Source organism: Propithecus coquereli, unplaced genomic scaffold, assembly GCF_000956105.1.
Source record: "Propithecus coquereli isolate 6110/MARCELLA unplaced genomic scaffold, Pcoq_1.0 Scaffold89, whole genome shotgun sequence".
NCBI lineage: Eukaryota > Metazoa > Chordata > Mammalia > Primates > Indriidae > Propithecus > Propithecus coquereli.
In genome coordinates, this window is record NW_012155173.1 from 6,971,335 (window position 1) to 6,996,973 (window position 25,639).

Consider the following 25,639-nt stretch of genomic DNA (forward strand, 5'->3'; position numbering starts at 1 on the left):
TGCTTTTAGTTGTTGGGGCTTGGGGAAGTGTGCACTAAGGCCCAGGGACAGACCATGCGTGGTGACACATTTGGGGACGATGTTGTTGTCCCTTGTACTTTCCCAGTCATTACAACATGCTGTCTCAGGGGGGGGGAGCAGGGGGAGCAGGGATTAATCTTTCCATTTTGCAGAGCATTAAACTAAGAGGCAGGATCACGAGTGCTTAGAAATTTGAGCTCGGGCATCAGTCACACCTGGTTTCAAAGCCCAGCTTCACTCATTTTTAGCAAATCATCTTTCCTTTCTGAACCTTATTGCCTCATCTGCAAAGTGGGCGTGATCATTCCTCCCTCCAAGGGCACTGTGAGTTTGAAATGAGACGATGTATGCAAAGCTCAGAACACAGTACTTGGCACCTTGACTCTCGAAGGACGATCTGCTTTCCCAAGCTTCACTCTTGAGTTGTTTCAAGGGAAGTAATTTTTACACTAGAGAGCCCAAATTTGGAGCTGGACAGACCAGCCTTGAATCTCAACTCTCCTGAGCATCAAGTGTTTGGCTTTTGGGCAAGTATCTTCACCCAAGCATGTCTTTGTGTCTTTGCTCTATTATCTAGTTTGTTAGTTACAACTGTCTTATGAGTATATCATGATGAAGATTGTCTGCAATAATGGATACAAATCTTCTAGGTACGTAGTAGATCGCTCAACAGTGTTGCTCAGATGAGCGAATGCGCAGTAACCATATTGCAGAGTGTCTGCAAGTGGAATTTCTGTGTACTGAATGCCACTTAAAATACCCTACCTGAGGAAATTACATAGTAAATCCTTTCGTGAATTGAATAACATTTTCTTCTAATGTGTGTTTTTCTTTTCCTCGGTTGGAATTTTTGAATAGGTAATAGGTTTGCATGGTGCTTCACTGAAAGGATACAAAGGGTTTATAGGGAAAAGTAGCCTCCCTCTGTCTCCATCCTGCAGCCACTCAATTCTCCATCCAGGACAACCACTTTTGTCGGATTCTTGAGTCCGCTCCTAGAGGTGGGCTGTTAATGTAGACAGATGTCTGAGGCCCCATCCACTAAACGGCTTTCAGAACTTAAGTCCCTCTTCTCCCCCACCCACCCCCTCACCCCCAACATGCTCAGAAGCTCTCGCCTAGTTACTTCCTCTCCAGGGCAGAGTTTACCAATCATTTAATCCCTCTCTTTCATTCTCCTGTCCTTAAAAAAAAAACAAAGACTGAGAAAATAAAAAAAATAAAAATTACCTATATTTCTCTCTTCAGAATTAACAAGGATTAGTATTTTGACATAATGCCTCTTAGTCTTTTTTCTTTATCGTTTTTGCAAGTGACTGCTCACAGCATATGCATGCATTGCCTTGTTCCCTCTGCGGTCCTCTGAGTGTCTCTGAAGCCCCCTCGCACCTTCTCCCCCTCAGCCTCTCTGCGCACACCCTCGCCCAAGACCCCCTCTCCTAGTGATCACTGAGCCTCCAGGCTACCTTCCCTGCCTGGCAGCCATTCGGAGACCTGGGTCCCACTGGAGTGTCATCCCTGCTACACACAGCTGGTCGACTCACTCTCCTGCTCCGGAACCTTCCAGACACCGAGAGTAAATCCCCTGATCCTCAGTTTGGCACTCAGGGCCTTTCACCATGTGGCACCATTACATCCCTCCCAGGCAGCACCGACTTGATGTTGCTCCGACTCGCACTCCCATCCCTGCAGATGCCCAAGCTGTCACCTCTCCCGGAACTCCTTTTTCTGCCACGGAAGCCCCATCCATCCTTTCAGCCCTGACTTAAATCTTCGCTCCTCCATAAAACCTTCCCGGGTCCTCCGTGTTGAAATGAATTGCTCTCCCCATATTCCTGGTGTCTCACTGAGTGGTAAACAGAAGCCATGAATTAGGTTTAAGGCTCCTTAGGATTCCGCTTGTCTCCCTCACTAGCTCATGCCTGGCAAGGACTGAGTCGTGCATGTCTTTGCATCTCCCCCGTCCTGCTCTGGGCCCGCATACAGTAAGCCCTTCACTGAAACGTGTGCAAAATTAAGTGGCCTAGAGTGTTTTTATAGAGCTAGGCTCGTCACCCAAAGCAACAATAGCTATCAATTATTTAGTACCCACCACGGACCAGGTATTTTACATAACATATCTCCTTTAATCTTCAAAGCAACCTCATGAGGTTAATAGTTATTGTCCCTACTTTGGAAAGAAAGAGCCAAAGGGCTCAGAAATGTATGGCATCTCCTCAAGGTCACACAGCCCAGAAGCTGCCCGGCTATGGTTGGACCCCGGATCCGCCTCACTGCAGAGCCTGGACTCCCTCCATTAATCACGCTGACTCCTGGGGCACTGGGGATTTGCAGAGAGAAGTCTGGGGATGGGGTTGCTGATCTATGGGGCGGCTGAGGGATTTGCCAAGCTTCAGGAGGCCCGACAGGCTGACTGACGGATTGTGCTTCCTCACAGGGGGGATCAGCTTTGGGAGAGCCAAGGGGACGTCGGGCTCAGAGGCGGACGACGAAACGCAGCTGACGTTCTACACGGAGCAGTACCGAAGCCGCCGCCGCAGCAAAGGTAATGGAGACCTTGGAAGGGTCCAGAACCAGAGTTCGTGGAAGGAAAGCCTGAGAATCAGATTTTGTACTCAGTGACAAATCCTAAATCTTCTTTGACCTGGTCCTGATCCAGTTAAACACTGAGCTTGCACTGGCTGCCCTGGCCAGACTAGTGACCTTCATTGTTTTCTTTCCTTGTTGCATCCTTTATTTACTTTCTGCCCTGTCTCATTCCTCAAAAAATTGGGGGATTTTTTTTTTTTTAAGTTCATGCAGTTTTTTAAAAAAATTCAGAACAGGAAATGAAATAGCTAATCAGATTGAAAGGAAAATGGGAATAAGGAAAATTATTCAAACTCAGAGTAGACTGATACGGAGTAATCTGTGCCATACTGTGTTATGCGTTATGCCGCTCTTAGAAGGAACTGGAAAGTTACATCAGAGATTCCCAGCAGCCAAAGTGTAAAGGGAAACATACTCAGAAATAAAATGTACAGGGTCTGTGGGGTGAAACCAAGCATTTGTTCAGCAAATTCTGTTTACCTGACATCAAAACCAGAGAGAAAGTCCTCCAGTTAGTTGGTCCCTGTAAACAAGGCACCATGTGACTTGCTAGATAGTGCCTTTAACAGATAAAAATCAGTATTGATGCACAATTGTTTCACACAATGACACTCAATGTAAGGTGATATCAAAATACTGAAGCAGGATCCCATAGAGGGCTAAACCTTACAGCCAAGATGCATAATTCTTTGATGATTCAATGTATTCTGAAGGGAAAATGTAGCATATTTCAGGCAATCACCTGTGAATGTAATTCCTCATCCCTGGCTGTTTCATAAGGATGGGAAAGTAGCAAGTTTGAGATTGCATTCTTGGAAGAGACCCTGGCGTGTAAACGTGTATTCCCTGCCAGCAATTAAGGGCCAATCCATGCATGGGCTTTGACAAGCCACGGAAAAGAAGGTCCTGTGGCAGACATCAGGTCACGTGGCAACATGTGTGTCCCTCCCACCTCTGCAGAGAAGGGAGCTGAGGAAGTGCCTGTGGCAGGGAGGAGGGGAGAAATCCTTTCACAAACCGCTCTGCATACATCCTACCCATGCGTCATGGGCGCTGCAAGAACACAGATCACATAGCTTCTCTGGGCTCCTTTTGCTCTTAAGCAAGTTAGTTACCTTCCCTGTGCCTCAGTTTTCTCATCTGTAAGATGGATCTTATAACTGCCTTGTAGGGTTGGAGATGAATTTTGGTTGAGTTACATAGAAAATTTATTATGATGTCTGGTGTATACAGTTCAGTTCTCATTGTATTCCCTGTGTCCCGGCCTCTGGCACTTGCACTGACAAGGCCCACGTGAGGAGAGGTGTTTCCACTGACACATCACCTGGGAAAGGCCCACAGCCTGTGCAGCCATCAGATGAATGGGGTCTGCCTCTCCCTCCTTCCCAGCCTTAGCTTTCTCCACTTGATCTTAGCCACAAGGCCAAGCAGTAGTCCTCAGCTTTCTGGAATCTTCTGCACTGCAGATTTAGAAGTTGGGGATTGACGATTCTTGACCTGTCTTCTCCCTCCCAGAATTAGGGCCGGGGAAGTCAGTGGGTCTCCTGGCAGGACTGGGCTATTTACAGCTAATTAGAAAAATATCCATCACTGAGCACAGCTCCCATAAATTGGAGTTGAACTCAAAAAAGACAAGCAAAAGCAAGCCTCAGGACTTACGAGAAACCATTGGCCCAGTGCCTCTACACACTCTAGAAGGCCGGGCTGTGTTTTCAGGGTGGCGAGGACTCCAGCCCCTTCCCTGCCTGGCCCTATTGCCAGGTGACTGCCAACGCCACTTACCTCATCTCTCTCCTCCACCTGTTTTCCACTAATGGCGCGTCCCTCTCCCTCCACCTCTGGTTCCCGTCACATCTTTCTTTTCCTCCTCAGTATCTTGGGTTCGTTTGCTTACTTGTTTGTTTGTTTTAATGTCTATTTCTTTTTTCTTCTTCTCTCCTCCTCCTTCTCTTCCTTCTGCCTTTTCTTTTGTTCTCTTCTTCTCCTTCTTTCTTCTTATTTTCTCATCCTCTTCCCCCCTTTCCCTCATTCTCTGCTTTACTCCCCAGCTCTTTCCTGATAAATCTCTCCTTCCTTCCTTCCTTCCTTCCTTCTTCCCTCCTTCCCTCCTTCCCTCCTTCCTTCCAAACATTCCACAAATACTCGTTCAGCACCAACTACATGCCTTCCCCACTTCTAGACACTGGGAACATAAACCAAGGAACAATTTTTAAATTTCTGCCCTTATGGAGCTTATACTGTATTTTACATCAAAATACAAATATATCAGATGGTGACAAATGCTAAGGCAAAAGGATACGACAAGAACAGAATTGAGAGAGCAGGGAAGGAACTGCATGTTTAGAGTCCGTAAGCACAAATCACCCCGCCCCTTTTGCAGGGTCACAGGGAGAGCGTGCTTGGCAACGTGTTTGCTGTTGTTAAGGTTGTTGGTGTTGCTGCTGCAGCTGCTGTAGTTTTTTTGTTGAGCACAGAAAGTGAATTCAGTTCTAGCGAAGACTCCACTCCAGGCAAATGAAGTTGGAGCCCAGTGTCTGGTTCTGCAGGTACCACGGTCCCCCACAAAAGGGCGGTAGCTCTTTCTTATACTTTGTACGGGAGTCAGGGTACCTCTAGCACTCACTATCCTGATGGGAAAAATGCACGGTATGAAGGTGAGCCAAGGAAGGTCTGGGAGCCCTTGGGGATGCAAGAGCAACAGAGCAGAGTTTTGGAGCATGGATTCTGGTGCTGGGTTGCTTGGGTTCAAATCCCAGCTCCACCACTTACTAGCGGTGCCGTGTTACACTTGTTACTTAACGTCTCTGTGCGTCACTCCCCTAAGCTGCAAAATGAGAATATTAAGATTAAAGCTCTGGGGAATCGTTCTAAGGATTAAAATTAGTCGGTATCTGTAAAGCATTCAGGAAGAGGTGAGAAAGGGAGAGAAGAAGGATTTGTGGCAGAGCTAAGCTGCTGAGCAAGGACCACTGGACCTAGAGTGTACGCTGGGTTGGGAGGGGGTTTCAGACCTGACTAAGGTGCAACTTGCTGTGTGTCTTTAGTCAAGTCCCACCTCTTATTCTGGCCTCAGTTTTCTTATCTGGAACGTGGGAGAGTGGAAGGGTGGGAGTTTGTCACATTTGATCTCTGAGGTCCCTTCTCCCTTGGGCATCCAGGGGACAGGACAGTCTGTGCATTTGTGAGAATTCCTTTGCATTTGGAGTGTCCCTTTGCATCCCAATTGCCTGTCCCATGCCAATGCCTGCCTCCTTCCCTGTTTCTCTTTTTTGGGGCAGGGTCTGACCGTGACACTGGAATGGCTCTGCCATCCCCTTCGGCTGTGCCGATGGCTTTCTTCTTCCCTGCATCCCTCAGGCCTGCCTGGACCCCCATCGTGCCAGCCCCTCCCCCTTCCACTGTCACACGGTTCCAGCTGCTCTTTGGCAAATATAGCACATCAGCAGTTCCCTGTGGTCTGCCCAGGGGCGCGTGACATAGAAGAGATGACAAAGTGCAAAGGGTAGGGGAAAAAAAAGATAAAAATACCAGGAAAGACGGGTCCCTGTGCTAGTCGAGAGCAGACACCTCATAGCATCTGGGACTCCATATTAATTCACTATAACCCCTTCAGTTCCATCAAAAAAAATGAAAGACTGTATTTCCCAACTCTAGGGGCAGGTGGGCTTGGATCAAAGCATTCAACTGACTGTCTTTGAAGTACTCAGATGGAATTTGAATCTCTGGGGTTGTCTGAGGGTGACAGGGACAGTGGTTTCCAGTCCCAGCTCTGTGTAACTTTGGCCAAGTCACTGCTGGTCTCTGAGTCTGACTTGTGCAGCTTCTAAGTAGAGGATTAAGAGTGATGCTTAAGAGCAACTCAGTCAGCACTAGTTACATTTCTCCCGGGTCCCCTGCACTGGGGCACACAGTATTGGGGAAACATGTTAGAATACTTTAGAAGACAAAGTATAACCAGTTAGTAACTGAGTGTTTCAGATTACCCCAGCTTGGCCGGGTGCGGTGGCTCATGCCTGTAATCCTAGCACTCTGGGAGGCCGAGGTGGGAGGATCGCTTGAGGTCAGGAGCTCGAAACCAGCCTGAGCACGAGCGAGACTCCATCTCTACTGAAAATAAAAAGAAATTAGCCAGACAACTAAAAATAGAAAAAATTAGCCAGGTGTGGTGACACACACCTCTAGTCCCAGCTACTCGGGAGGCTGAAGCAGGAGGATCACTTGAACCCAGGAGTTTGAGGTTGCTGTGAGCTAGGCTGACGCCACAGCAACAGAGCAAGACTCTGTCTCAAAAAAAAACAAAAACAAAAAAATAAAACAGATTACTCCAGCTGTGGGAATAGAAAGACATGGAGGGACAGCTAAATATGGAAGGGCTTTCTGGAGGAGTCAAGGCTGGAAAGTGACCAGGGTCTCAGACATGGCTCTGCCTCTTCTCATCCTCATGACATGAGCCAGCAGTCTCAGTATTCCCATCTTTAAAATGGAGTCAACACCTTCTTCACAGGGCCATTGTGAAGATTAAATGAGATAACGAGTATCTCCTTTATAACCTTAATTCCAGTAAACAAGTTCTCCCTTCTCCACTGCTCCATCCTAGTCCCTGCGACCTGCATCCTTTGCTTAAAAACTGCTAAAAGTCGCTTCTCAGTGGTCCCAGTTGATCTGTTTCAACCCATTCTCGACCTTGCATTTTAAAAATGTAAATGGGGCTCATGTTGCTTCTCCACTTAGAAGCTTTCCTTGCTTTCCTTTTGCATTCAGGATGGAATGTGAACTCCTTACCACACCTGCAGTCTCCTGAGTGGTCTTGTCCTGCCTGTCGCCCCAGGGCTCTGTCTACCGCTGCCACCCAGGCCTCTCCCCAGCACTCCCACATCTGTCCTGCCAGAACCTTCCCAGAATTTCTCTTCTGGAACACTCTCCCCTGCCCCCTGACTCACTCACCCCTGCTCACTGGATGTCTCTGCTTAAATGGCATGTTTTCTGCAAAGCCGTCCTGCTTCTGAGTTGATTTTCCATCCTTATTCTATAGCAAATTCTGTGATCTTCCCCCTGTTTAAACTTGACCACCACTATCCTTTTACACTTACTGATCTGTTCCCTGGGTACTGTTTGTGTCCTCCGCTGATCTGGAAACTTCACGAGGATAGACAGATGGTTATTTATGTCTAGCTTTCTATGCTAGCACCAAGCACAGGGGTGGGTCCATAGCAGGCACTGGGTTAATATTTTTGAATGAGTGAATGATGAGTGAACAGATGAAAGAGACACCTGGCGCAGTGTCTGGATTATTATAAGTGCTCAGGATGGATGCTGCTCTTGTCTGCCCACTCCTGTTTTCTCTCACTGCCTCCCTGCTTGCTGGCAAAGGGGCTACTCACCTCTTCCCTTCTCCTTCCTGCTCCTGGTGAGCAGAGCTGGGGCCTCAGCCCTACCCATTTTTTCACTTCAAGGCCACGGAAGGACATGCCCAGCAGTGGCAGGGGGGCCAGAGCACTGATGTTGAAAACCCCACTCTGCCTGGGTTCTTCGATTGTGGTTGTAGTGTGTTCCATCTGGGAGGGGTGTACCAAGGCCTGGAGGTTCCTTGGCAGAACAGGACACACCTGGGACTGATGGGGGAGAACATGGAGGAGGAGGAGAGAGGAAATGTCTAACAGGTTTTTGTACATAGATCTCTCTCAGCACATTCCATGAGAGAAATAGAACTGAATGCACACATTCAGCCAGGCCTGGCTGTGAGTCCCCCGCTGTGGCCCTGGATGGGTTTTTAACCTCTGGATGCTTCCTTTTGTCTAAAATGGAGCTGTTAACACCAACCTCGTAGAGTAAGCAAGTCTAGAAGCAGAAGGTTCTGATACTCACTCAAAGGTGCTCAAGAAATATTTGCTCTTTCTTCCCATATTCTCCTTCCATTTAAGACATTTAGAGCTCCAAACTGCATCAGCTAAAATCTCATTTTTGGCAATAGGATCTATTATTTAAGAGATTTACAATATAGTCTGGGAGCACCAGTAGCTTCCCTAAGCCTCAGGTTCTCTGTGAGGGCAATGGGACTGTTTGAAAGGGTGTCTGGTGTGGTAGAACCTCACCCCTAAGCAGAGAACTGTAGTCAGTATGACGAATGTGGGGAGAGGGGAAAAGAGACAAAGAGTTGGAGAAACCAAGATGGAGAAACCAAGATGTGTGTGTCTAGTGGCATTTCCTAATTAGGAGGTCAGAAACCTTTCTCTGTACGTGGCCAATTAGTAAACATTTTCAACCTTGTTGACCATACAGTCTCTGTTGGAACTACTCAACTCTGTTGTTATACGTGAAAGCTGCCATGGGCAACACATAGATGAAGACAAATAATGTGTTCCAATAAACTGTATTTTTCAAAAACAGTTGCCAATCCGGATTTCACTGGTAGGCCTTAGGTTGCTGACCCCTGCCTTAAACCATCCATACCGTACAGCTAACTCTCACCTGTACGTCTGGTCCAGGAAGCATGCATGAAATTTCACAATGTTCTGTGATGTGAATTTGACCTCATATCATTTATGACCATGCTGCCTAAAAGAGTCTGTTTGTCAAGCAGAGAGTTCTATGTTTGATCAAGTAAATAACCATCTAGTGTATTACTTGTTTCGGGTTTGCTGGTTCTGATAGTATTCTGCAGAATTAACTAATGAAGTAGCTGATGTGATAGCTTACCACTGGCCAGAATGTCGCCTTTAATGGAGATGGTACTCCATGCAGCAACTAAGAGTCAGGAGATGTGTACCTGTGTCCGTACACCACCATTAACTAGCTAAGTGGCCCTTGGGAAGCCTGTGCCCTCCTAGGGCCTCAGTTTTCCCGTCCGTCACATGAGGATACTCACATCTCATGTCATCAAGTCTGATGCTCATCCTGGTTTAACCTGCATCTGTGGAATAAACAACCCTACTACTAAACATGATGCTGGGCAGTGTGGGATGTGGGGGCTGAGCCCCCCAGCGTCACGGTGGTTATGATCTCCTGGGGCAGGAGGATGCAACTCACACAGGGAAACGGTGCTGGTCAGGATAGTGTAGGATGCAAGGTCCACATGAGAAGGGCAGATGGTATGCCCGGCCCCAGGCGTAATTGCTGCTGGATCATTTCAGCAGTGCAAGCACCCAGCACAAGCTACCCAGCCCAGCTCTGTGCTGGTGGCTGTGTGGCCTTGCGCAAATCTCTCTCCCTCTCTGGACCTCACTCTTCTCATCCACTGGTTACTCAGCCAGTTCTGGAAATCCAGGTTTTCCGATTCCCAACCCCATGCACTTTCCGGTACGCCTTGCTAACGAGTTCTGCAGAGAGAAGCAGGGCATGAATGCCACCGGTTTTGCTTATTTCTTTGTCTTAGTTGCTTGTTTTAATTTGGCAGTTCTTAAACTGGGATTTTCTATAGCGATAAGAACCATTGAAGTATAAGCAAAATTTTCTGCTAAAGGTATATAGATGTGTGCCTTTTTTACACACACACACCCACGCGCACCCACATATGCACACATTTTAATTCTGTTTTAGAGGAAAAGGGCAGGTAAGGGAAAGTTTAAGCCTTATCTGCAGAGGTGGACTTTGGGGACTGAGGGTAGAAGACTGTTCTGAAATACAAAAGCTGAGACTCCAGGAAATGGAAATGGAGTGGGATGAAAGCTGAGCATCCGCAGAAGGGTACCTGCCAAGGAGTGAGGGCAGAGAGGACGTGGTACACTGGGGAAGGGGGTGGAGGAGAGAGGGTGGACCTCGAATCTGTGGCTGCAGGAATGACAGGAGATGAGACTGGAGACAGAGGTGGGAGTCATGTCTTGACATTGATCAAAGTGCCTGCCTCATCCTTTATCCATCACTTCTGGTCAGACCACAAGTTTTTTTTTGGCCTAAAGATAATCCTTCCAGTCTTCCATTCTATGCACCCAGAAGCCAAGGCCCAGAGAAGGGAAGCGTCTTCCCCAAGGTTAAAAATGTCATCTCCTCAATGACGAAGCAAATGGGACAAAATGTCAACAGTAGGTGGAGCTGGGCAAAAGACCTGCAGGTGTTCTTTGTACTCTTCTTATCCTGGCAACGTTTCTATAAGTTTGAAATTATTTCCAGATGATTATGCTCCGAAAGCAGGAGTGCTTCCAGGTTGAACATAGGCTTTGGAACCGGCAGACGTGGGTTGAAATCTTTGCGCCGCCATGTCCTGGTTTCTCAGCCTAAAGCAAGGCACTTTCCCTCTCTGGCCTCAGTTTCTCTTGGGTAATCTTTCTCTTCTCCCTTAGGCTTGTTGCGTGGATTAAATGAGATAATCCGTGCAAGGGCAGCACTTATCCGCCCGTGTGCCTGCCACGTGATCCGTTAATTGTTCCCCAGTTAAGCACAGCAAAGCAGTGCCTGAGGCAGGCACAGCTCCATGGCTCCTTTCCAGTGCGCTGGCCCACAGAGCAGTCTTGCTTCTAGAAGAAAAATAAATAAATAAACTTTTTTGGTGAGAACATGAATTTAGCAGGCCTGGCCTCTTGGGGACATTGTGATACAGCTTTTCCCTTCACCACCCTCTGTGTCTTGCTTAAATATAGCCTTTCTCCAAGGCCCATCTACTGGCTGCCCTCTGCCAGTCTCCAGGGCACGCACCCAGGACCTGCTACTCAGAAAAACAGATCAATCGGTGTTTAATCAGCTGCTAAAGCCTTTGTAGGCAGAGCGACCTGGAAAAGATGCCCAAGTTTTGGAGAAAGGGAGTGGTGTCAGAGACATGGGACAGGTTGGCCTGCTCCTCCCTGTGCAGCAGAGATTCCCACTGAGGACCACATGGTTAGGGGCTCAAGACAAAGGGTGGGCTGGAGGCCCCACAGGTGACTACATCAGCGCCTTCATGGGGTGGGTTCACCTGGCCATTGCAGAGCGTGGACGTGGACAGAGAGAAAGCAGAGGGAGGTTGGGACAGGGTGGAAAGCCGGGGAGCAAGCGCTGGGTGAACCCGTGAGGAAAGGAGGGCGACAGGCACAGGGGAGAAGAGCCAGGCTCTTGCTTGCAGGTAGCATGAAGTTCCCACACGTCCTAGGGACTTGGGTCCGAATCTGGGCGTACTCTTCCTTGGTTAGGAGACTTTGAGCAAGGCTTTGGGCCTCCGTTTTCTGTCTGGCAACCAGCAAGGCAGAACGTGAGACTCTCTGAGTTTTTCACAGTAAAACTGTCTGAGAGTCCATGACAGAAATGGGTTCAACAGGAAGGAAGGACAGACTAGGAAAGGAACAGAGGAAAGCATGTTTGTTTTACTGAATTCTCTCTATGTGGGTCTGTGCCCTTTAAATTGATCACGTCACATAATTCTGAGCAATACCATGAGAAGGGATTATTTTTCTCTCCATTTTACAGGTGAGGAAACTGAGACTTAAGAGAGTTCACTTACCTGAGACTACCATGAGTTAAGGGGAGTTTGGGTTTCAGTTTAAGCTATGCCCTGGTCAGGGCATTGTGAGGTTGAGTGAGGTAAATCGTGTAAAGTGCAGGGTACAGCGCCTGGCACAAGGTCCATACTCAGTGAGAGACAGGATGGGACACCTGTGTCTGTATGTGGTGCGCGAAGCCTGATCAGATCCCTGAGAACTTTCCGGTGTCAGCTCTGTAACTCCTGGGGTGGAGGGGAAGGTAGCCCTGGAGGGGGTTCAGGCACTAGGAAGTCAGTTCAGAATGGAGGACAAAAGCGACATCCATAGGACCGACCCTCCCAGGGCTCCACCACTAGTGGGGTCTGGTGTCTGGACAGGCAGGAACACATATGACGAGGAGAACTCCCAGGGCTGTGCTGCACACAGGCCATCCCAGTGTGCAAGAGCCGATTGCGCTTATCTCTTCCAAGAGATTTCTGCCGTGAGTGGCAGAGAGAAGCTGGTAGTTAGGGCCTGAATAGGAGGAGGGACACTCTGGTGCTTCCCACGTGAAGGAATGATGAGTTCTAGAACCTGGGTCAGGTCAGGGCCAACATCGGGGCTGGAGTCTCCAGCTGTGTGGCAGGAAGACCTCTCAGGGCTGGGTGGTTCTCTGGCCTGAAGGAACCTCAGAATCGCTTTTAAAATACCAAGTACTGACCTCAGACCCATTTCATGGGAATGTCTGTCTGGCCAAGGAGTCTGGGTATTGGTATAAAATCCTTCCCAGATTCTAATTTTCAGTCAGGGCCGAGGACCACCACTCTACAGCTTCCTGGACATGCTGGCCAACCCCACATCTCTGTTCCTGTTCTGGCTTTGGGCTCCTGTCGAGTGTATTCCCCCTCTCCCAGCCAGGAGCTTGAATAACAACTGTAAGAGGAATAACAGCTTACAGCAGTCACTTACTGATGTCACTTTCGTGCCAGGTCCATTGCATTCAGTAATCTTCCTACGCAATCAGTTGATGTCCTTGTCTCCATATTGAGAAGAATAAAACTGAAACCTGGCAGAGTAACTTCCTCAAGGTCATGGAATCAATGTGGTGTGTGACCGAGGCTTGAACTGGGTCCAGCTGGCTCCAAAGACTGTTTGTTGTCACCATACCCCAGGACTGTCCCCTGGGAGAACCTTGCATATTTTTCTTCCTTTCGTCTTATCATAACCCTTTCCCTGATGGTTAGCTGTTTCCAATTTGTCATAGGTGGCAGAAGGTTCTGGTAGCCCACACAGGCTTTCTGGAAAGATTCTAGTCTCTCTCACAGAGAGACAGAAGCTGGGAGTCAGGATTCCGTTTACCGAAAGCACAGTAAAATGCAGAATCCTAGCTTTGATCTACGCCTGCATTTGGCCTTATTTAACTAGACATTAGAGAAGAGAAAATTATGGATTCAGAAATTGTTATAGACTTAAAAAAGCTTCTTTCTGATGTCTCTCTTTTTTTCTCTTCCCTCAAACCTCAGAGAAAATAGACATCAGCTTTTTATTTCTCTTAAAGGTCCCTTCCGGACTACCTCTACCCAAACCCACAGAAACATCGAGCAGTCTTGGCAAACGAGGGTTCCTTGAATGCAGCGAGAAAGCCGGCCAACTCCAAAAACTCCCTCCCTGGGCCCATGATGCTCCCTGAAATAGTGCTGAAATTGTTCTCAGTCCTCCTCCTCCTCTGTGATGCCAGCCCGCTCAGCACCTGACAGCCCCGCATCGAAGGGAGGGCGACGGCTGTCAGGAATCAAATAGGAGACCAAAGGCGATAAAGCAAACATGTCGTTTTTAGTTGCTTACACTAGCAGGAAGGAATAATCAGTCTCCCTCGCTTTCTTGTTCTCATCCAGGCTCAGCAGCATTTCCCCCCTTTCCCTTAGAATGAGAGACAGCTTCCCACCCCAGGCAAGAGCACTCTGTCGTCCCTTTTCTTCCCAATCCCGTGGGTTGGCCAGGATTCTCTTACTCCTGCAAAACTCTTTCCCAGACACAAAGGTCAAACTACAAAGTCATAAGCACCCGCTGTGGGTCCAGAGCTGTGTGAGGCGAGTTGCTTGCACGCGTGACTTTATTTAGTCCTGACTCCCGGTTTGGGTGATAATCGAGGTGATAATCCCATCTTAAGGGGTTTTCATGATGGTTAGGCAGCAGCATTTGTTATTAGCGTATAAGGCATGCGAAGGAAGATAGCGAGAAAAAGGCTGGGGAGGATAAATTCAGCCAGATTGAGAAAGGCTTTGAATGCCAAGTTCATTCATTTATTCCTTCATTTAATCAATTCATGTTTCCTCGATATCTAATTCTGTTGACGCTCTGTGCTAAGGACTACGTGTAGAGTGGGAAACAGACCAGGAATGTGACTGTCCTTACGAAGTTTGTAGTCATGCCAAGGGACAGAGCATTTCACAAATAAACACATACATGAATATATCATTCCAAACTGTGGGAAATGCCCCTGATGAAAAGAAAGGAAGAACCACTGTTATCAGGGGACACATGAAATGCATCTTTGAGCAACCAGCATTAAAGCTTACACCTGAAAGATGAGCATGGGTGGCCAAGTGCTAACCAAAGGCATGTCCATGTGAGCAGGAAAGAGCTTGGACTTGACCCTCCATGAAATGGGGAGTCCAGAGAGGGTTTGAGGAAGAGGAATCCATCATCTCATTTCTGTCTTAGGAAGACCACACTTTCCACAGTGGAGAAGAACTGGAGGGAGGAGAGATTGAAGGCAGGGAGTCCAGTTAGGAGGCTACCGAGGGAGAATGGGGAGGGATGGATGTCAGGAACATGTTAAAAATACAGTCGGCAGCACCCGGCGACGGTTCAGCTCTAAGAAGGCGAGCGGCTGAAGATTACCGATGATGAGCATCGGTTTCTGGGACGGAAGCTGGGGAGAATCGCACGGCTCAGGAAGGGGGTGGGGGATGTTCAGGAGAGAAAGGAACAAGTTGAATTTCCGAGCTGCTGCCTTCGAGGTGCCTGAGATCCATCCAGATGGAGACATTTGCCAACCAGAGCTGAGCTCAGGAGAGTTTGGCTGGGAGGAGAGAGTGGGAGTCGCCGCTCTGTGGTCGTGTTTGAGTTTTGTGTTCTGAGTAACCAACTGCCACAAACTCAGCAGCTCCAAACAACATGTGTTTGTTATCTCACATTTCTGCAGGTCAGAAATCCCGTCCTGGTGTAACTGGGTTCTCTGTTCATGGTCTCACGAGGCTGAAGTCGAGGTGGGGGCTGCCATTTCAGCGGAGATGCGGAGTTCCCTTCTGGGCTCATGTGGGTGTTGGCAGAATTCATTTCCTTGTAGCTGTACGAGTGATGTGCATGTTTTCCTGCTGGCAGTCGGCAGGGACCACTCTGAGCTCCCGTGGGACACTCTGGAGCCCTTGCCACGTGGGCTCCTCCATAGGCTGTTCACTGCATGCTTCCTCGAGGCCAGCAGGGGGCACCAGGCTTTGACTCTTTTCCGTCAAGGCCCCAGTCTCTTTGAAGGGCTGGCTTGATTCAGCTAGGTCTACCCCAGGATAAACTCCTTTTTTGACAAACTCAAAAGTCAACTTATTTGGGACTTTTATTATATCTGAAAAACCCTTTCACCTGTGTCCCATTATATAACCTAACCATGGAGTGAAGTCCTATCCCAGTCACGGTCTCACCCACATTCAAGAGGAGAAGAGTACACAGGGAGTAGCCAGGAGGTGGAATCTTGGAGGCCATTTCAGAATTCTGCCTCCTGCCTGGTGGTAAATAAAGGCATGAGAGTAGGAAACTATTCCAGGAGAGGGTGCGGACTAGAAATTGAAGGGATGGAGGGTATGTTACTCATCTTGGATTCTGGGTTGACAACGTCCTTCCCTCCACATCTTGGGTGCAGTTAAACCAAGTAGTGCTCCATGCGAAGAAACTAGATGCCACAGCCCAGGGACATTCGTCATGAGAACAGTTGAGAGGCTGTAGGACAAGTGTAACTAACAATGCAACGCACTCAACGTGCATAATGATGTGCAGTATCCAGAGTCACTCCGTCAAACCCATTCTGTGTGTTACTGGCAAAGGACTTTTCCTTCATGGCTCCCATTGGACAAATTTGCTAACTATCTTCCTCTTCTAATTGGAAGAGGCTTTAGAAAAAATGGAGTCAACGCTGGCTCTGGGACCAGAATGCTGGGGAACCTTGGGCAAGTTCCTTTGGGCTCTCTAGCCATTAAATTCGGGTGTGGAGTTTAGATAAATTCTATCTGAGGCTGCTTAATGCTCTGAAATTCTGTACTTTTTTTCATTGAATGCACATCGTAGATTCCAGGAGCAGTGTGGTTTTCTGGGCTGTTTGGGGTTAATAAGGCTTGGATCCAGCGGTAAGAAGAAACCTTCCTGGTTTCTGTCTGTGGGAAACGTCAAGACTCCTGAGCTCATTTCTCTACTCTCACGGCATCCACAGAACTGAGATATTTCCACTCTCTTGGTGGTGGTATGCTCAGTGTTTGTACCTTTTTCTTACCAATATAAAATAATGTAATAACACTACTAAGGGAAAATAGAAAAATAGAAACAAACAAAAACTTCTAGATCAAATGAGCTCATTTCATTTCATCCCTACCCTCATATACACACACACTCTTTCCCACCATCATAACTATAATCAACACGCACATTTGTATTCTCATTTTTTTCATTCAGTGTTATAGTGCCATATTTTTTCTATGATACTACGCATTTTTCATGAAGCTCTAAACCTAAATATAGTCACAGCATAATCTCGAATATTAAAAAATTAGAACGAGCCCAAATGTCCAACCCTATGGCACTGGCTGAATAAATTAGGATGCATCAACTTGAGAGAATATTATGCAGCCAGAGAAGTGTGAAGAATGATTTTTTTTTAAGAGGGACAGAATTTACCAACCACAATGGTTACTTACATTTGAGGACAAACAGAACAATTTATTTAAAAAGACATATGTGGGTGAATGCTAATATGTTATGTATGTATGCATTTATTTACCATTCTGTCTATTATGTATACCCTCCCTGTTCCCAAAAAGAGATATCGGGTGGATGGATTAAAGACTCCCCAGTGCGCAGTGTTTAATTTGTGGACTTTGGAGCCAGACGCAGCTAGTTAAGAGTCCTGAGTCCTGCCAGTGTCAGCTTGGGGAGATCCCTCTAACTCACCACCCCTGGATTTCCTTGGCTGTCTCATGTCCATCTTGTTGTTCCTTCTTCTAAGAGTAGTTTTGAGGTTGAAATAAAATAATACAAGTACAGCACTTAGCATGGTCCCTGGGAGATGGTAAGTGAAGAACAATAGTAGCATGAGATCCAACCGCTTCACTTTATACACGAGGAGACAGCGTCTTAGTAGCTAAGTCAGATGATCGCAACGGTCTGTTCTATCTTTAGATTGATTTGAAATCTTGAAAAATGTTACTCATCCCTCTTTCATTATTTGTTCAAACCGTTGTGTATCTGTTCTCAGGATCCCTGGAGGCATGAACATGTTTGCCTAATGGGGGGAACATGAAAGAAGGAAGAAAAAGTAGAATCAAAAGTAAATATCCAGGTGGAAAGGATTCTGGACCATGCCAGGGACCTCCTTTTACCCCATCCTTGCGGCGCGATGTTGTGTGTAAAGGGTACTTTCCCTTGTAGCCTGGTTCCCAACCCCACGCACATAGTAAACACGCTTAGGTGTAAGTGACAATCACCTATCTTTGGACCTCAATCCAGAGTTTGATTTAACAGGTTTGGGTGGAGTCTGGGCATCTCTGGGTTTTTTTTATTCTTTTTTTCTTTTTAAAGCTCTCTAGGTACAGCCCTGGTTGAGAATCATTGTCTTACGCAACTAAGGCAAAGGTAGGTGAGACTAGTGGTCTCTTGCCCTCGAGGCACTTTCAAGCTGTAGCGGGCACAAGAAATAAAGGAGAATACCAGATCAGTCAAATCCTGCAGCCTCCGTTCCTGTCTGGTCAAATAGACTATACTTCTGTAATGTCCTTCTTGGCTCTATAATTCTGTGCTTCTAATTGCAGGGTACATTTTTTGTTTTGGTATTTTTTTTTAAAAGTAAGATAATGTAGTGTGAGCCATGTGTCAGTGGCTGAGAGGGTTTGGAGTAAGGTCTGTGAGAGGCAGAGGGCCTGTCAATCAAGGATGGCTCTCTAGAGGAGAAAAAATTTGAAACAGACGTTTAATGAAATAATGACGGAGAACGGGAAATGAGGAGAAGACATAATGGATGCTCAGTAAATGACAGCTACTTTTAAAATTTCTTTTCCTCCCTCTGGACCTCAGTGTCCCTGCATATAAAATGTAAAGTTGTGCCACATGACTTATCAGGGTTTCTGTGGCACTGGTTTTCTCCAGGATATTTTGAGCTGGATATGAGACGACTTGGGTTTGGGGAGAAACAATATTATTTCCATATCCAAATCTGGAGGGAGCTCACTTAGGAAGGAGGGTACAGATTTACTCTTTACAGGAGTTCAGAAGGCAGGGCTGGAGCTAACTTAGGATAGAATCTTGAAGGGTGTTTATTTCACGTTAGCATGAACAAGACACTGCTCATGTTAACAAGTCTGAGAGTCAGAGCTACTGGTTGCTTCAGTAGTGAGTGAGCTCCCCATCAGTGAAGAAATGCAAGCAAAATATGGACAATAATCTTGGGAGAATGTTCTGAAAGACATGTAAACATTAGCTGGGGGGCCAGGGGTTTTCCTTTAAGGTCCTTACTGGCCCCAGGACAATAGTGGCTTAGTTCTTCGGGGTATTGTTTACTTACTTTATGGCTTCTCATTTAACTGTCACAACAACCCAGTGAGGTAGAAGGTTCCCACCTTACAGATGAGAAGCCCAGGACGCAGAGAGTTTAAGTCCCTTGCTCAGGATTTCACGGAGATAGAAAGAGGACAACGAGGACTGGGGCCCCAGTGAGGCTGACTCCGGAGCTCCCCTCGCTGTGCTCTGCAGCCAGCCTCACATGTCCGATTCTCCACCTGATGGCAGAGCCCACAGCTGGCTCATATTGACTGAGGACGTCCCTTCCTTCCTCTCCGGCCCCCGGCTCTCTCCCCCACCTGCTTCCCCACATGTATTTACGCTGGGCTGCCTGGTAACCAGCGGCTCGTTACCATGCGGAGGGCGACAGCCGAGCGATTAGTGAAATTTGTTACCCATGCGTCCCTGAACAAAATTAAATTAAAAGTGCTGCTTCGCTGTCAAGATAAGGGCCAAGCTGCTGAGATAATTTTTCACTCTCAAACACTCAATTACCCAGTGAGGCTGGATCAGATACAATCAAAGGGGGGAAAAAAGAAGAAAAAGAAAGAAAAAAAAAATAGAGGCAGGGCCTCCAGGAACAGATGTAAGAGTTATCGCTCTCTGGCCAGGGATGTTAAAGAGGCTGTTGCCATGGTGATGGGACTGGACCACATGAGGCAGGTAGGTGGGTGTGGTCTGTGACTACATCCTGTCGTAAAGGAGACACTCTCTGTCCATCCCCACTGCCCCTGCCGTAGGTCAGATGGTGTCATTTTTCACCTGAATTATTGCATCTGCCTCCTGACTGTTCTACTCCATCCCACTCTGAAGCCCTTTCATCCCAACTTCCACTAAAGCTAGGTGGCCTAGAGGGGACCCACATAAATCTGAACACACTACTCTTTTGTTGAAACCTTTTGATGGCTTCTCATTGTCATTATGATAAAGTCCAAAGCTCTTAGCCAATGTCATCCATATTCCAATGAGATGAAACCCTCCCTCCCTCCCTCCCTTCCATCCTTCCTTCCTTTATTCAACGGGAATGATTTTGAGGGCCGACATGTGCCAGGCATTCTGCTCCCTCTCACCTATTCACACAGTCTCCTCTGTCTGGAATAATCTTCTGGTGCCTCCTCGACCTCAGCAATGCCATGTTGTTCTTCAGAACTCAGCTCAGCTATCTCCCACTCCGGCATGCTCACCATGATTGCACCAAGCTGGTCGGGCGCTCTTCCTTTGTGCCCGCGTGGCATTCACTCCTCCCCTCTGTCACGGCCCCTTTCCACACTCTCTGTACTTACCCATTTCTTCATCTGCCCGGACCAGATTGTGAGACCTACTAGGACACAGACTGTACCTCACTTGACTCTGCACCCCAGGGCCCGTGGAGCAGGCTTTCAGTATGAGTCTTGTGAGCTGACGTGACCTTGGACGTAGATGGTGAGACGCCCACCAGAGGTGTCTTTGGGAGACTAGAGGAGCCTCTCTTCTTAACGCAGCTAATTTTCCTACATTATCTCCTTTAACCCTTGAGATATGAGATCTTATCCTGACTTTATAGACGAGGAAACTGAGGCACAAAGAGGAAAAGCACCTTCCTGAGTCGCAGGTATAGAAGACATCATGGAATAGAGATTTAAGCTTGTGTCTAACTCCAAAGCCTACAAGCTTTTCTATCGTAATTTGTGCCGCAACTCAGTGGTAAAAGACAGAGTGAAAAATGAAGTTCCCTGACTTCTGGTCACATAGTCCCGCTAGAAGAGGGTGCATCCCCAGGGTTTCCTGTCTAAAAGGCGGTCCAAATTCTCAGCCTCCCTGTAGTAGCTGGACCTGAAAGCAAGGGAACCCACGGAAAAGCTGGAAAGACGGTCTGCCCCTCTCTCCCCCCCACCACCCGCCACCCGCCCACCACTGCCAGGCTCCAGCTGATGGGTCCTTGGTTCTGGATTTATGAGCCTTCTTGGTGTTTCTCTTTCTTTCCATTCGAGAGGGCTTGACTCTTCCCTCTCTAAGCTAATTAAAAACCCCAGCCTGGGCTGTAGCCTCAGATCACAGGCTGCTGGGCAGAGGTGCTGACGCTGATAAATCACTCCCTGGTGCCCGGGGAGGCTGAGGCGGCCGTCAGAGGGGCTGGGCTCGTCCTGTGCTCCTTTGGGAGATTCGGGGACTGCTACAAATGGACCGTGTCCACCCCTGACTACCCCAGAGAGGGGCTCCATTAGGAATAGGAGGGCAGGAATCGCCTGAGGCTGTGGGGTAGGCATGGCCCTGGAGTCAGCTTCGGAAAACATTTGTTAGATTGTGTCATTCCTTCAGATACCTTCAATGGCTCCCTCTTGGCCTTCACGATAAATTCTTAACTTCTCAGCCTGATGTGGGGTGAGGTGTAGCATAGCATTTAAAAAGCATTGCCTCTGGAAATCCACAGACCTGCATATAGATCGAGGCTTTGCTGTTTACTTACCTTGGATGTGTTATTTAACCCCTCTGTGTTTCACGGTCTTCACTTATGAGATGGAAATGAAAATTACGTATTGATAAGATAGATACGCATATAAATATATACATGCACACATATGCATACACACACACGTGTGTGTGTGTGTACAGTTGGATTGATTGATTGAATGGGGCATTTTATACACAGTCCTTAGCGTAGTCCTTGGCACCCTGCACCATCACCGCAGCCGCTGCTGTGGTCCCTGGAGCAGCAGCTCTCCCGCCCCCTCCATTGCTGCTTTTACTGTTCCGATTGCTAGCACTACCTTTTGTTAAATGTTGGCCAAACCCGCCTCTCTATCCTGAACTTCCATTCCGTCTTCTTCTCACACTTCCACAAACGCACCCTGGACATCTTCACCTGCTAGTGTATCCTGGGCTGTTCCGTCCGCCTAGCATGCCATGTTAACCAGCTCTGTCTACTGAATGTCCTTCTAGGTCTGGTTGGAATAAATGTCATCACCTTTCTGAAGCTTCCTCTGATTCCTTAGACCAAATGTCACAGTGGTGGCATGTTACCTCTATCCCTTTGTCATCGAGTCCTTGCCACTTTCTTAAAATCATGGTGGTACCTGTGTGCCTCTGTTACTCCGCCTCCAGAGAATGGGGGACTGGGGCAGTGACTTGCTCAGACCCGCATTGCTAGTGCCTGGAATCATGCTCGGTGTAGAAGATTTGCAATAAATGTTGCCAATTAGGATAAGAGTCCCCGGTAACATCATTCCTTGTATCGTTAAGGTCTTTTCCCCCCAATAGATCAGAACGCTTTATTGCTCATTCATCCTTCTACTCCCGGCGGGTGAGGGCCAACGATAATAATGGCCATCGCCTGGGCTTGTATGAATTGAGTGAACTGTTTGCCCTTCAGTGATGAGTGACTTCCCCAGGCCGCAGAGCTAACCAGTTCCATAGACTGGAGTCCAATTCCTCTGACTTTCATTTTACTCTTTAATCCACTAGGGCAGGCTTTGTTCCATTCTCAGCCTCACCTGGTGAAGTCTGGAAGGATCTCTCCAGTTTGGTATTGCTCTTGCCTTCTCTGCTTTGCTGAGATGTTCAGAACAGAGAGAAATTCCACTGTCTGCTCCCCCAGACCCATCGCTGGAGTTACCCAAGAGCACCCCCCAGTGGTTGTAGACCTAATTTTTCGTTCCTCTGCTAGGAGAAGGGGTTCGTCCATTCATTCCCTCATCAGTCATGCATTCATCAGTTGTGCACTGAGTGTGTTTTGTGTCCTTTACCCTGTGGTAGGTGCTGGAGACAAAAGTAGGGTGACATTAAAACAGAGATTTACAGCCCATTGTGATAAATAATAGGGGCCTTGTGGGGTGTCATAGGAACATAGAAGAAGGTCACCGAACCCTGCCTGGTATGCAGGGTGGATAGTAGGAAGAGGGAAGGGGAGGATTTCCTGAAAGAGATGGGATCTCAGAGATTAGGTGGAATAAACTAGACAATCTCCAAGAGTGGAGTGGAGAAGGACAGCCGGGGGAAGGCAGCCCTGGAGGCAGGAAGCTGAGCTAAGGGAGTGGTGGGGAAGGCCCAGGCACAGCCGGTCTGGGGACCAGTTTAGGAGCCAGGACTCCTTGCACACCAGCAGCGGGGATGCCTTCAAGCGTCAGCGTCAGAGAGTGACTAAACAGTTACCTAACCGCGCACTTTTATTCCCGCAGTCTCTCCCTGGTGTCTTGTTTGGATTTTTGCTGCTCTGTGCTGGCTTTGACTTTCCCTGTTTTCTCGCACCTTCTCTGCCCCCATCTGTGTTTCTCCATCCCTCCTTTTCTCCTCCATAGATACCTTCTTGGTCTCCCTCCATCTCTCCATTCCTTCTTCTGCTAGTTTTCCCTCTTTCGAGTCTTAACTCTGTTTTGCCTTATCTGCAAAACTCCCTTTGTCCATAGCTCCATTTTTCTTTAAAATTTTGAAACCTAATCCCAGGTATACCACAAAACACCAAGTTACAAGTCCAAGTTCTTGGGACTCAGGAATGGTTCTTGGTTCAGCCATTACCTTGCTGCCACTTGTTAGTGAAACCACTTGAATTTCTGTGCCTTAGTTTCATCCACTGATTTAAAAAAAAAAAAAAGTATTGAACTGTGTCTATGTCACCATATTCCATAACTCCAGGAGCCACCATTTGGCTCCTTGGATGCCAATCCATAGATCTGTGAGAGCAGGGCCCCTGGGACTGGGCTACAGAGGACCTTGGACTAGATGAGCTCCAAGTGTCTGTTTAGATTGATGGCCCCATTGTCTTTCTCCTTTGCCTCTCCTTGTCTCAATCGTCCCCTCATCCTTTCCTCTCCCCATGTCCCCTCTTTCAATTTCTTCTCAGCTCTAACTAGCAGCAGACTGCAAGATGTTTGCATCCAAAGGGAAGCACTTCCACATGGAAAGAGTGATGTGTAATTGAAAGATGATGGTTTGGGCAGAAGGCATTTGTTTTCATACTCTCAGCATTACGATCCACAGTGTCTCAAACCAGCTGAGACTCGAGGAGTCTGTATTAGATACAAATTTAGAGGCCTCCCAAGGAGCCAGAAGACTGAATGAGATAAACTCAAGGATGTGTGCTATTCTGAAAAGGCTTCATTCTTAGAAACAATAGAATAATTTTTTTAAATCACTCAGCAAATAGATGGTGGGAAATCTTATTGGGGCAGTAGGGAACCCTGGGATTCTGTCTAACGTGGTGTTTAAGAGCAGAGGCTTGAAGAGTCCTGATTTCAAGTCCTTCAATGGCACTTAATGTCTGTGCAACCCTCAGCAATTCCCTTCTCGGGGGCTCAAGGTCTTCATCTGTAAAATGGGAGTGACGGTGTTCCTGAAAGGAGTCATTGGCCAGATCATATGTATTACCTCACTTAATCTTCTACCTATGTTTTAAACATGAGGAATCTGAAGTTCAGAGAGGTTAAGTTACTAACTAGAAAGTGACAGAATCAGGGCATATGTCTAGGCTGATGCTTTTATTTTTGACATCATGCTGCCTTGTATCTGGGCCTGGAAGTCTCCAGGTTTATTTTTATTTACTTTATTTTATTTTTTGAGACAGAGTCTTGCTCTGTTACCCCAGCTAGAGTGCAGTGGCATCACCATGGCTCACAGCAACCTCAAACTCCTGGGCTCAAGCCATCCTCCTGCCTCAGCCTGCTGAGTAGCTGGGACTACAGGTGCGCACCATCACGCCTAGATAATTTTTCTATTTTTTGACTCATTCTTGTTCAGGCTGGTCTCAAACTCCTGAGCTCAGACAATCCTCCTGCCTTGGTCTCTCAGACAGGTTTATGTTTTAATAGGCTTCAAGCTAGAGGAGAAGGACAGGTTAACAGATGGGCATGGAGATGCAGTGGGTGTGGGGTTCCATAACTGAAAAAAAGAGAGAACAAGTCATTCATTCATTTATGCTCACGTTTATTCAACAGGCATTTCCTAGACACCTGTATGGGCAAGGGTGTGATTGGTTCTGGGGTGCAGAACTGAATTAGGGACATCGAGGAGGTTGGGGTAAATCCTATTCAGAGGTTCAGTCAGGAAGGCTCACACACAGGCTGGTGGCAATACTAACACTGGGTCTCAAAAGAAAAGTAAGTACTTACCCTGTGGAAGAAGTGAGGCAGGACATTCCAGGAGAAGGGGGATATTAGTTTTCTGTGGCTTGGGTAACAAATTACCCCAAACTTGGTGGCTTAAAACAGTGGAAATATACTCTCTCATAGTTTTGGTGGCCAGACTTCCAAAATCAAGGTATCAACAGAGTGGATTCCTTGTGGAATCTGTTCCATGGCTCTCTCCTGGCTTCTCGTGGCTGCTGGCAACCCTTGGCATTCTTTTATCTTGTGAGTGCATCACTCTGGTCTCTGCTCTGTCTTCACAAAGCCTTCTTCTGGGTGTGTCTCCAGTCTTCTTCTGCCTTTCATAAGGACACTGTCACTGGATTTAGGGACTATCCCAAATTCAGGATGCTCTCATCTAGAGATCCTGAACTTAAATACATCTGCAAAGATCCTTTTTCCAAATAAGTTCACATTCTGAGGTTCCAGGGGGACATGTCTTTTGGGGGGCACCATTCAGCTCACTGCAAGTAGACAGCAGAGAACAGGTGCCGAGGCTGTGGGAAGCATTCAGGTGAGGCCTCATGCCAATGACCAGGGGTTCTTGGGAGCATCTCAGGGAGCTTGGATTCTTAATGTTGGGTGATGCTGGGTCATCTCTTCTCCCCATTTGAAACAACAGGGGTCATCTGCAAAGACTTCTCACATCTTTCTGTTATTGATATTCTGGAACCCTGGGGCTCAGGCAAAGACTGTGTTACCCATTAGATCCCAAAATAGCAGTCTGCATGGGAGCCGGACTGCAGCAGC

The 25,639-nt window shown here is 47.5% G+C and overlaps 1 protein-coding gene across 3 annotated transcripts in view; it reads left to right on the forward strand.

Moving 5' to 3' along the window:
• The window catches only part of ASTN2 (astrotactin 2), an 893,996-nt gene that overhangs the window by 331,910 nt on the left and 536,447 nt on the right, over window positions 1-25,639 (forward strand). For all 3 annotated transcript variants that reach the window (XM_012664418.1, XM_012664417.1, XM_012664419.1), the window contains one exon: window positions 2,459-2,566. In XM_012664418.1, coding sequence (XP_012519872.1) covers window positions 2,459-2,566 — 108 coding nt within the window. The remainder of the gene's footprint in view (window positions 1-2,458; window positions 2,567-25,639) is intronic.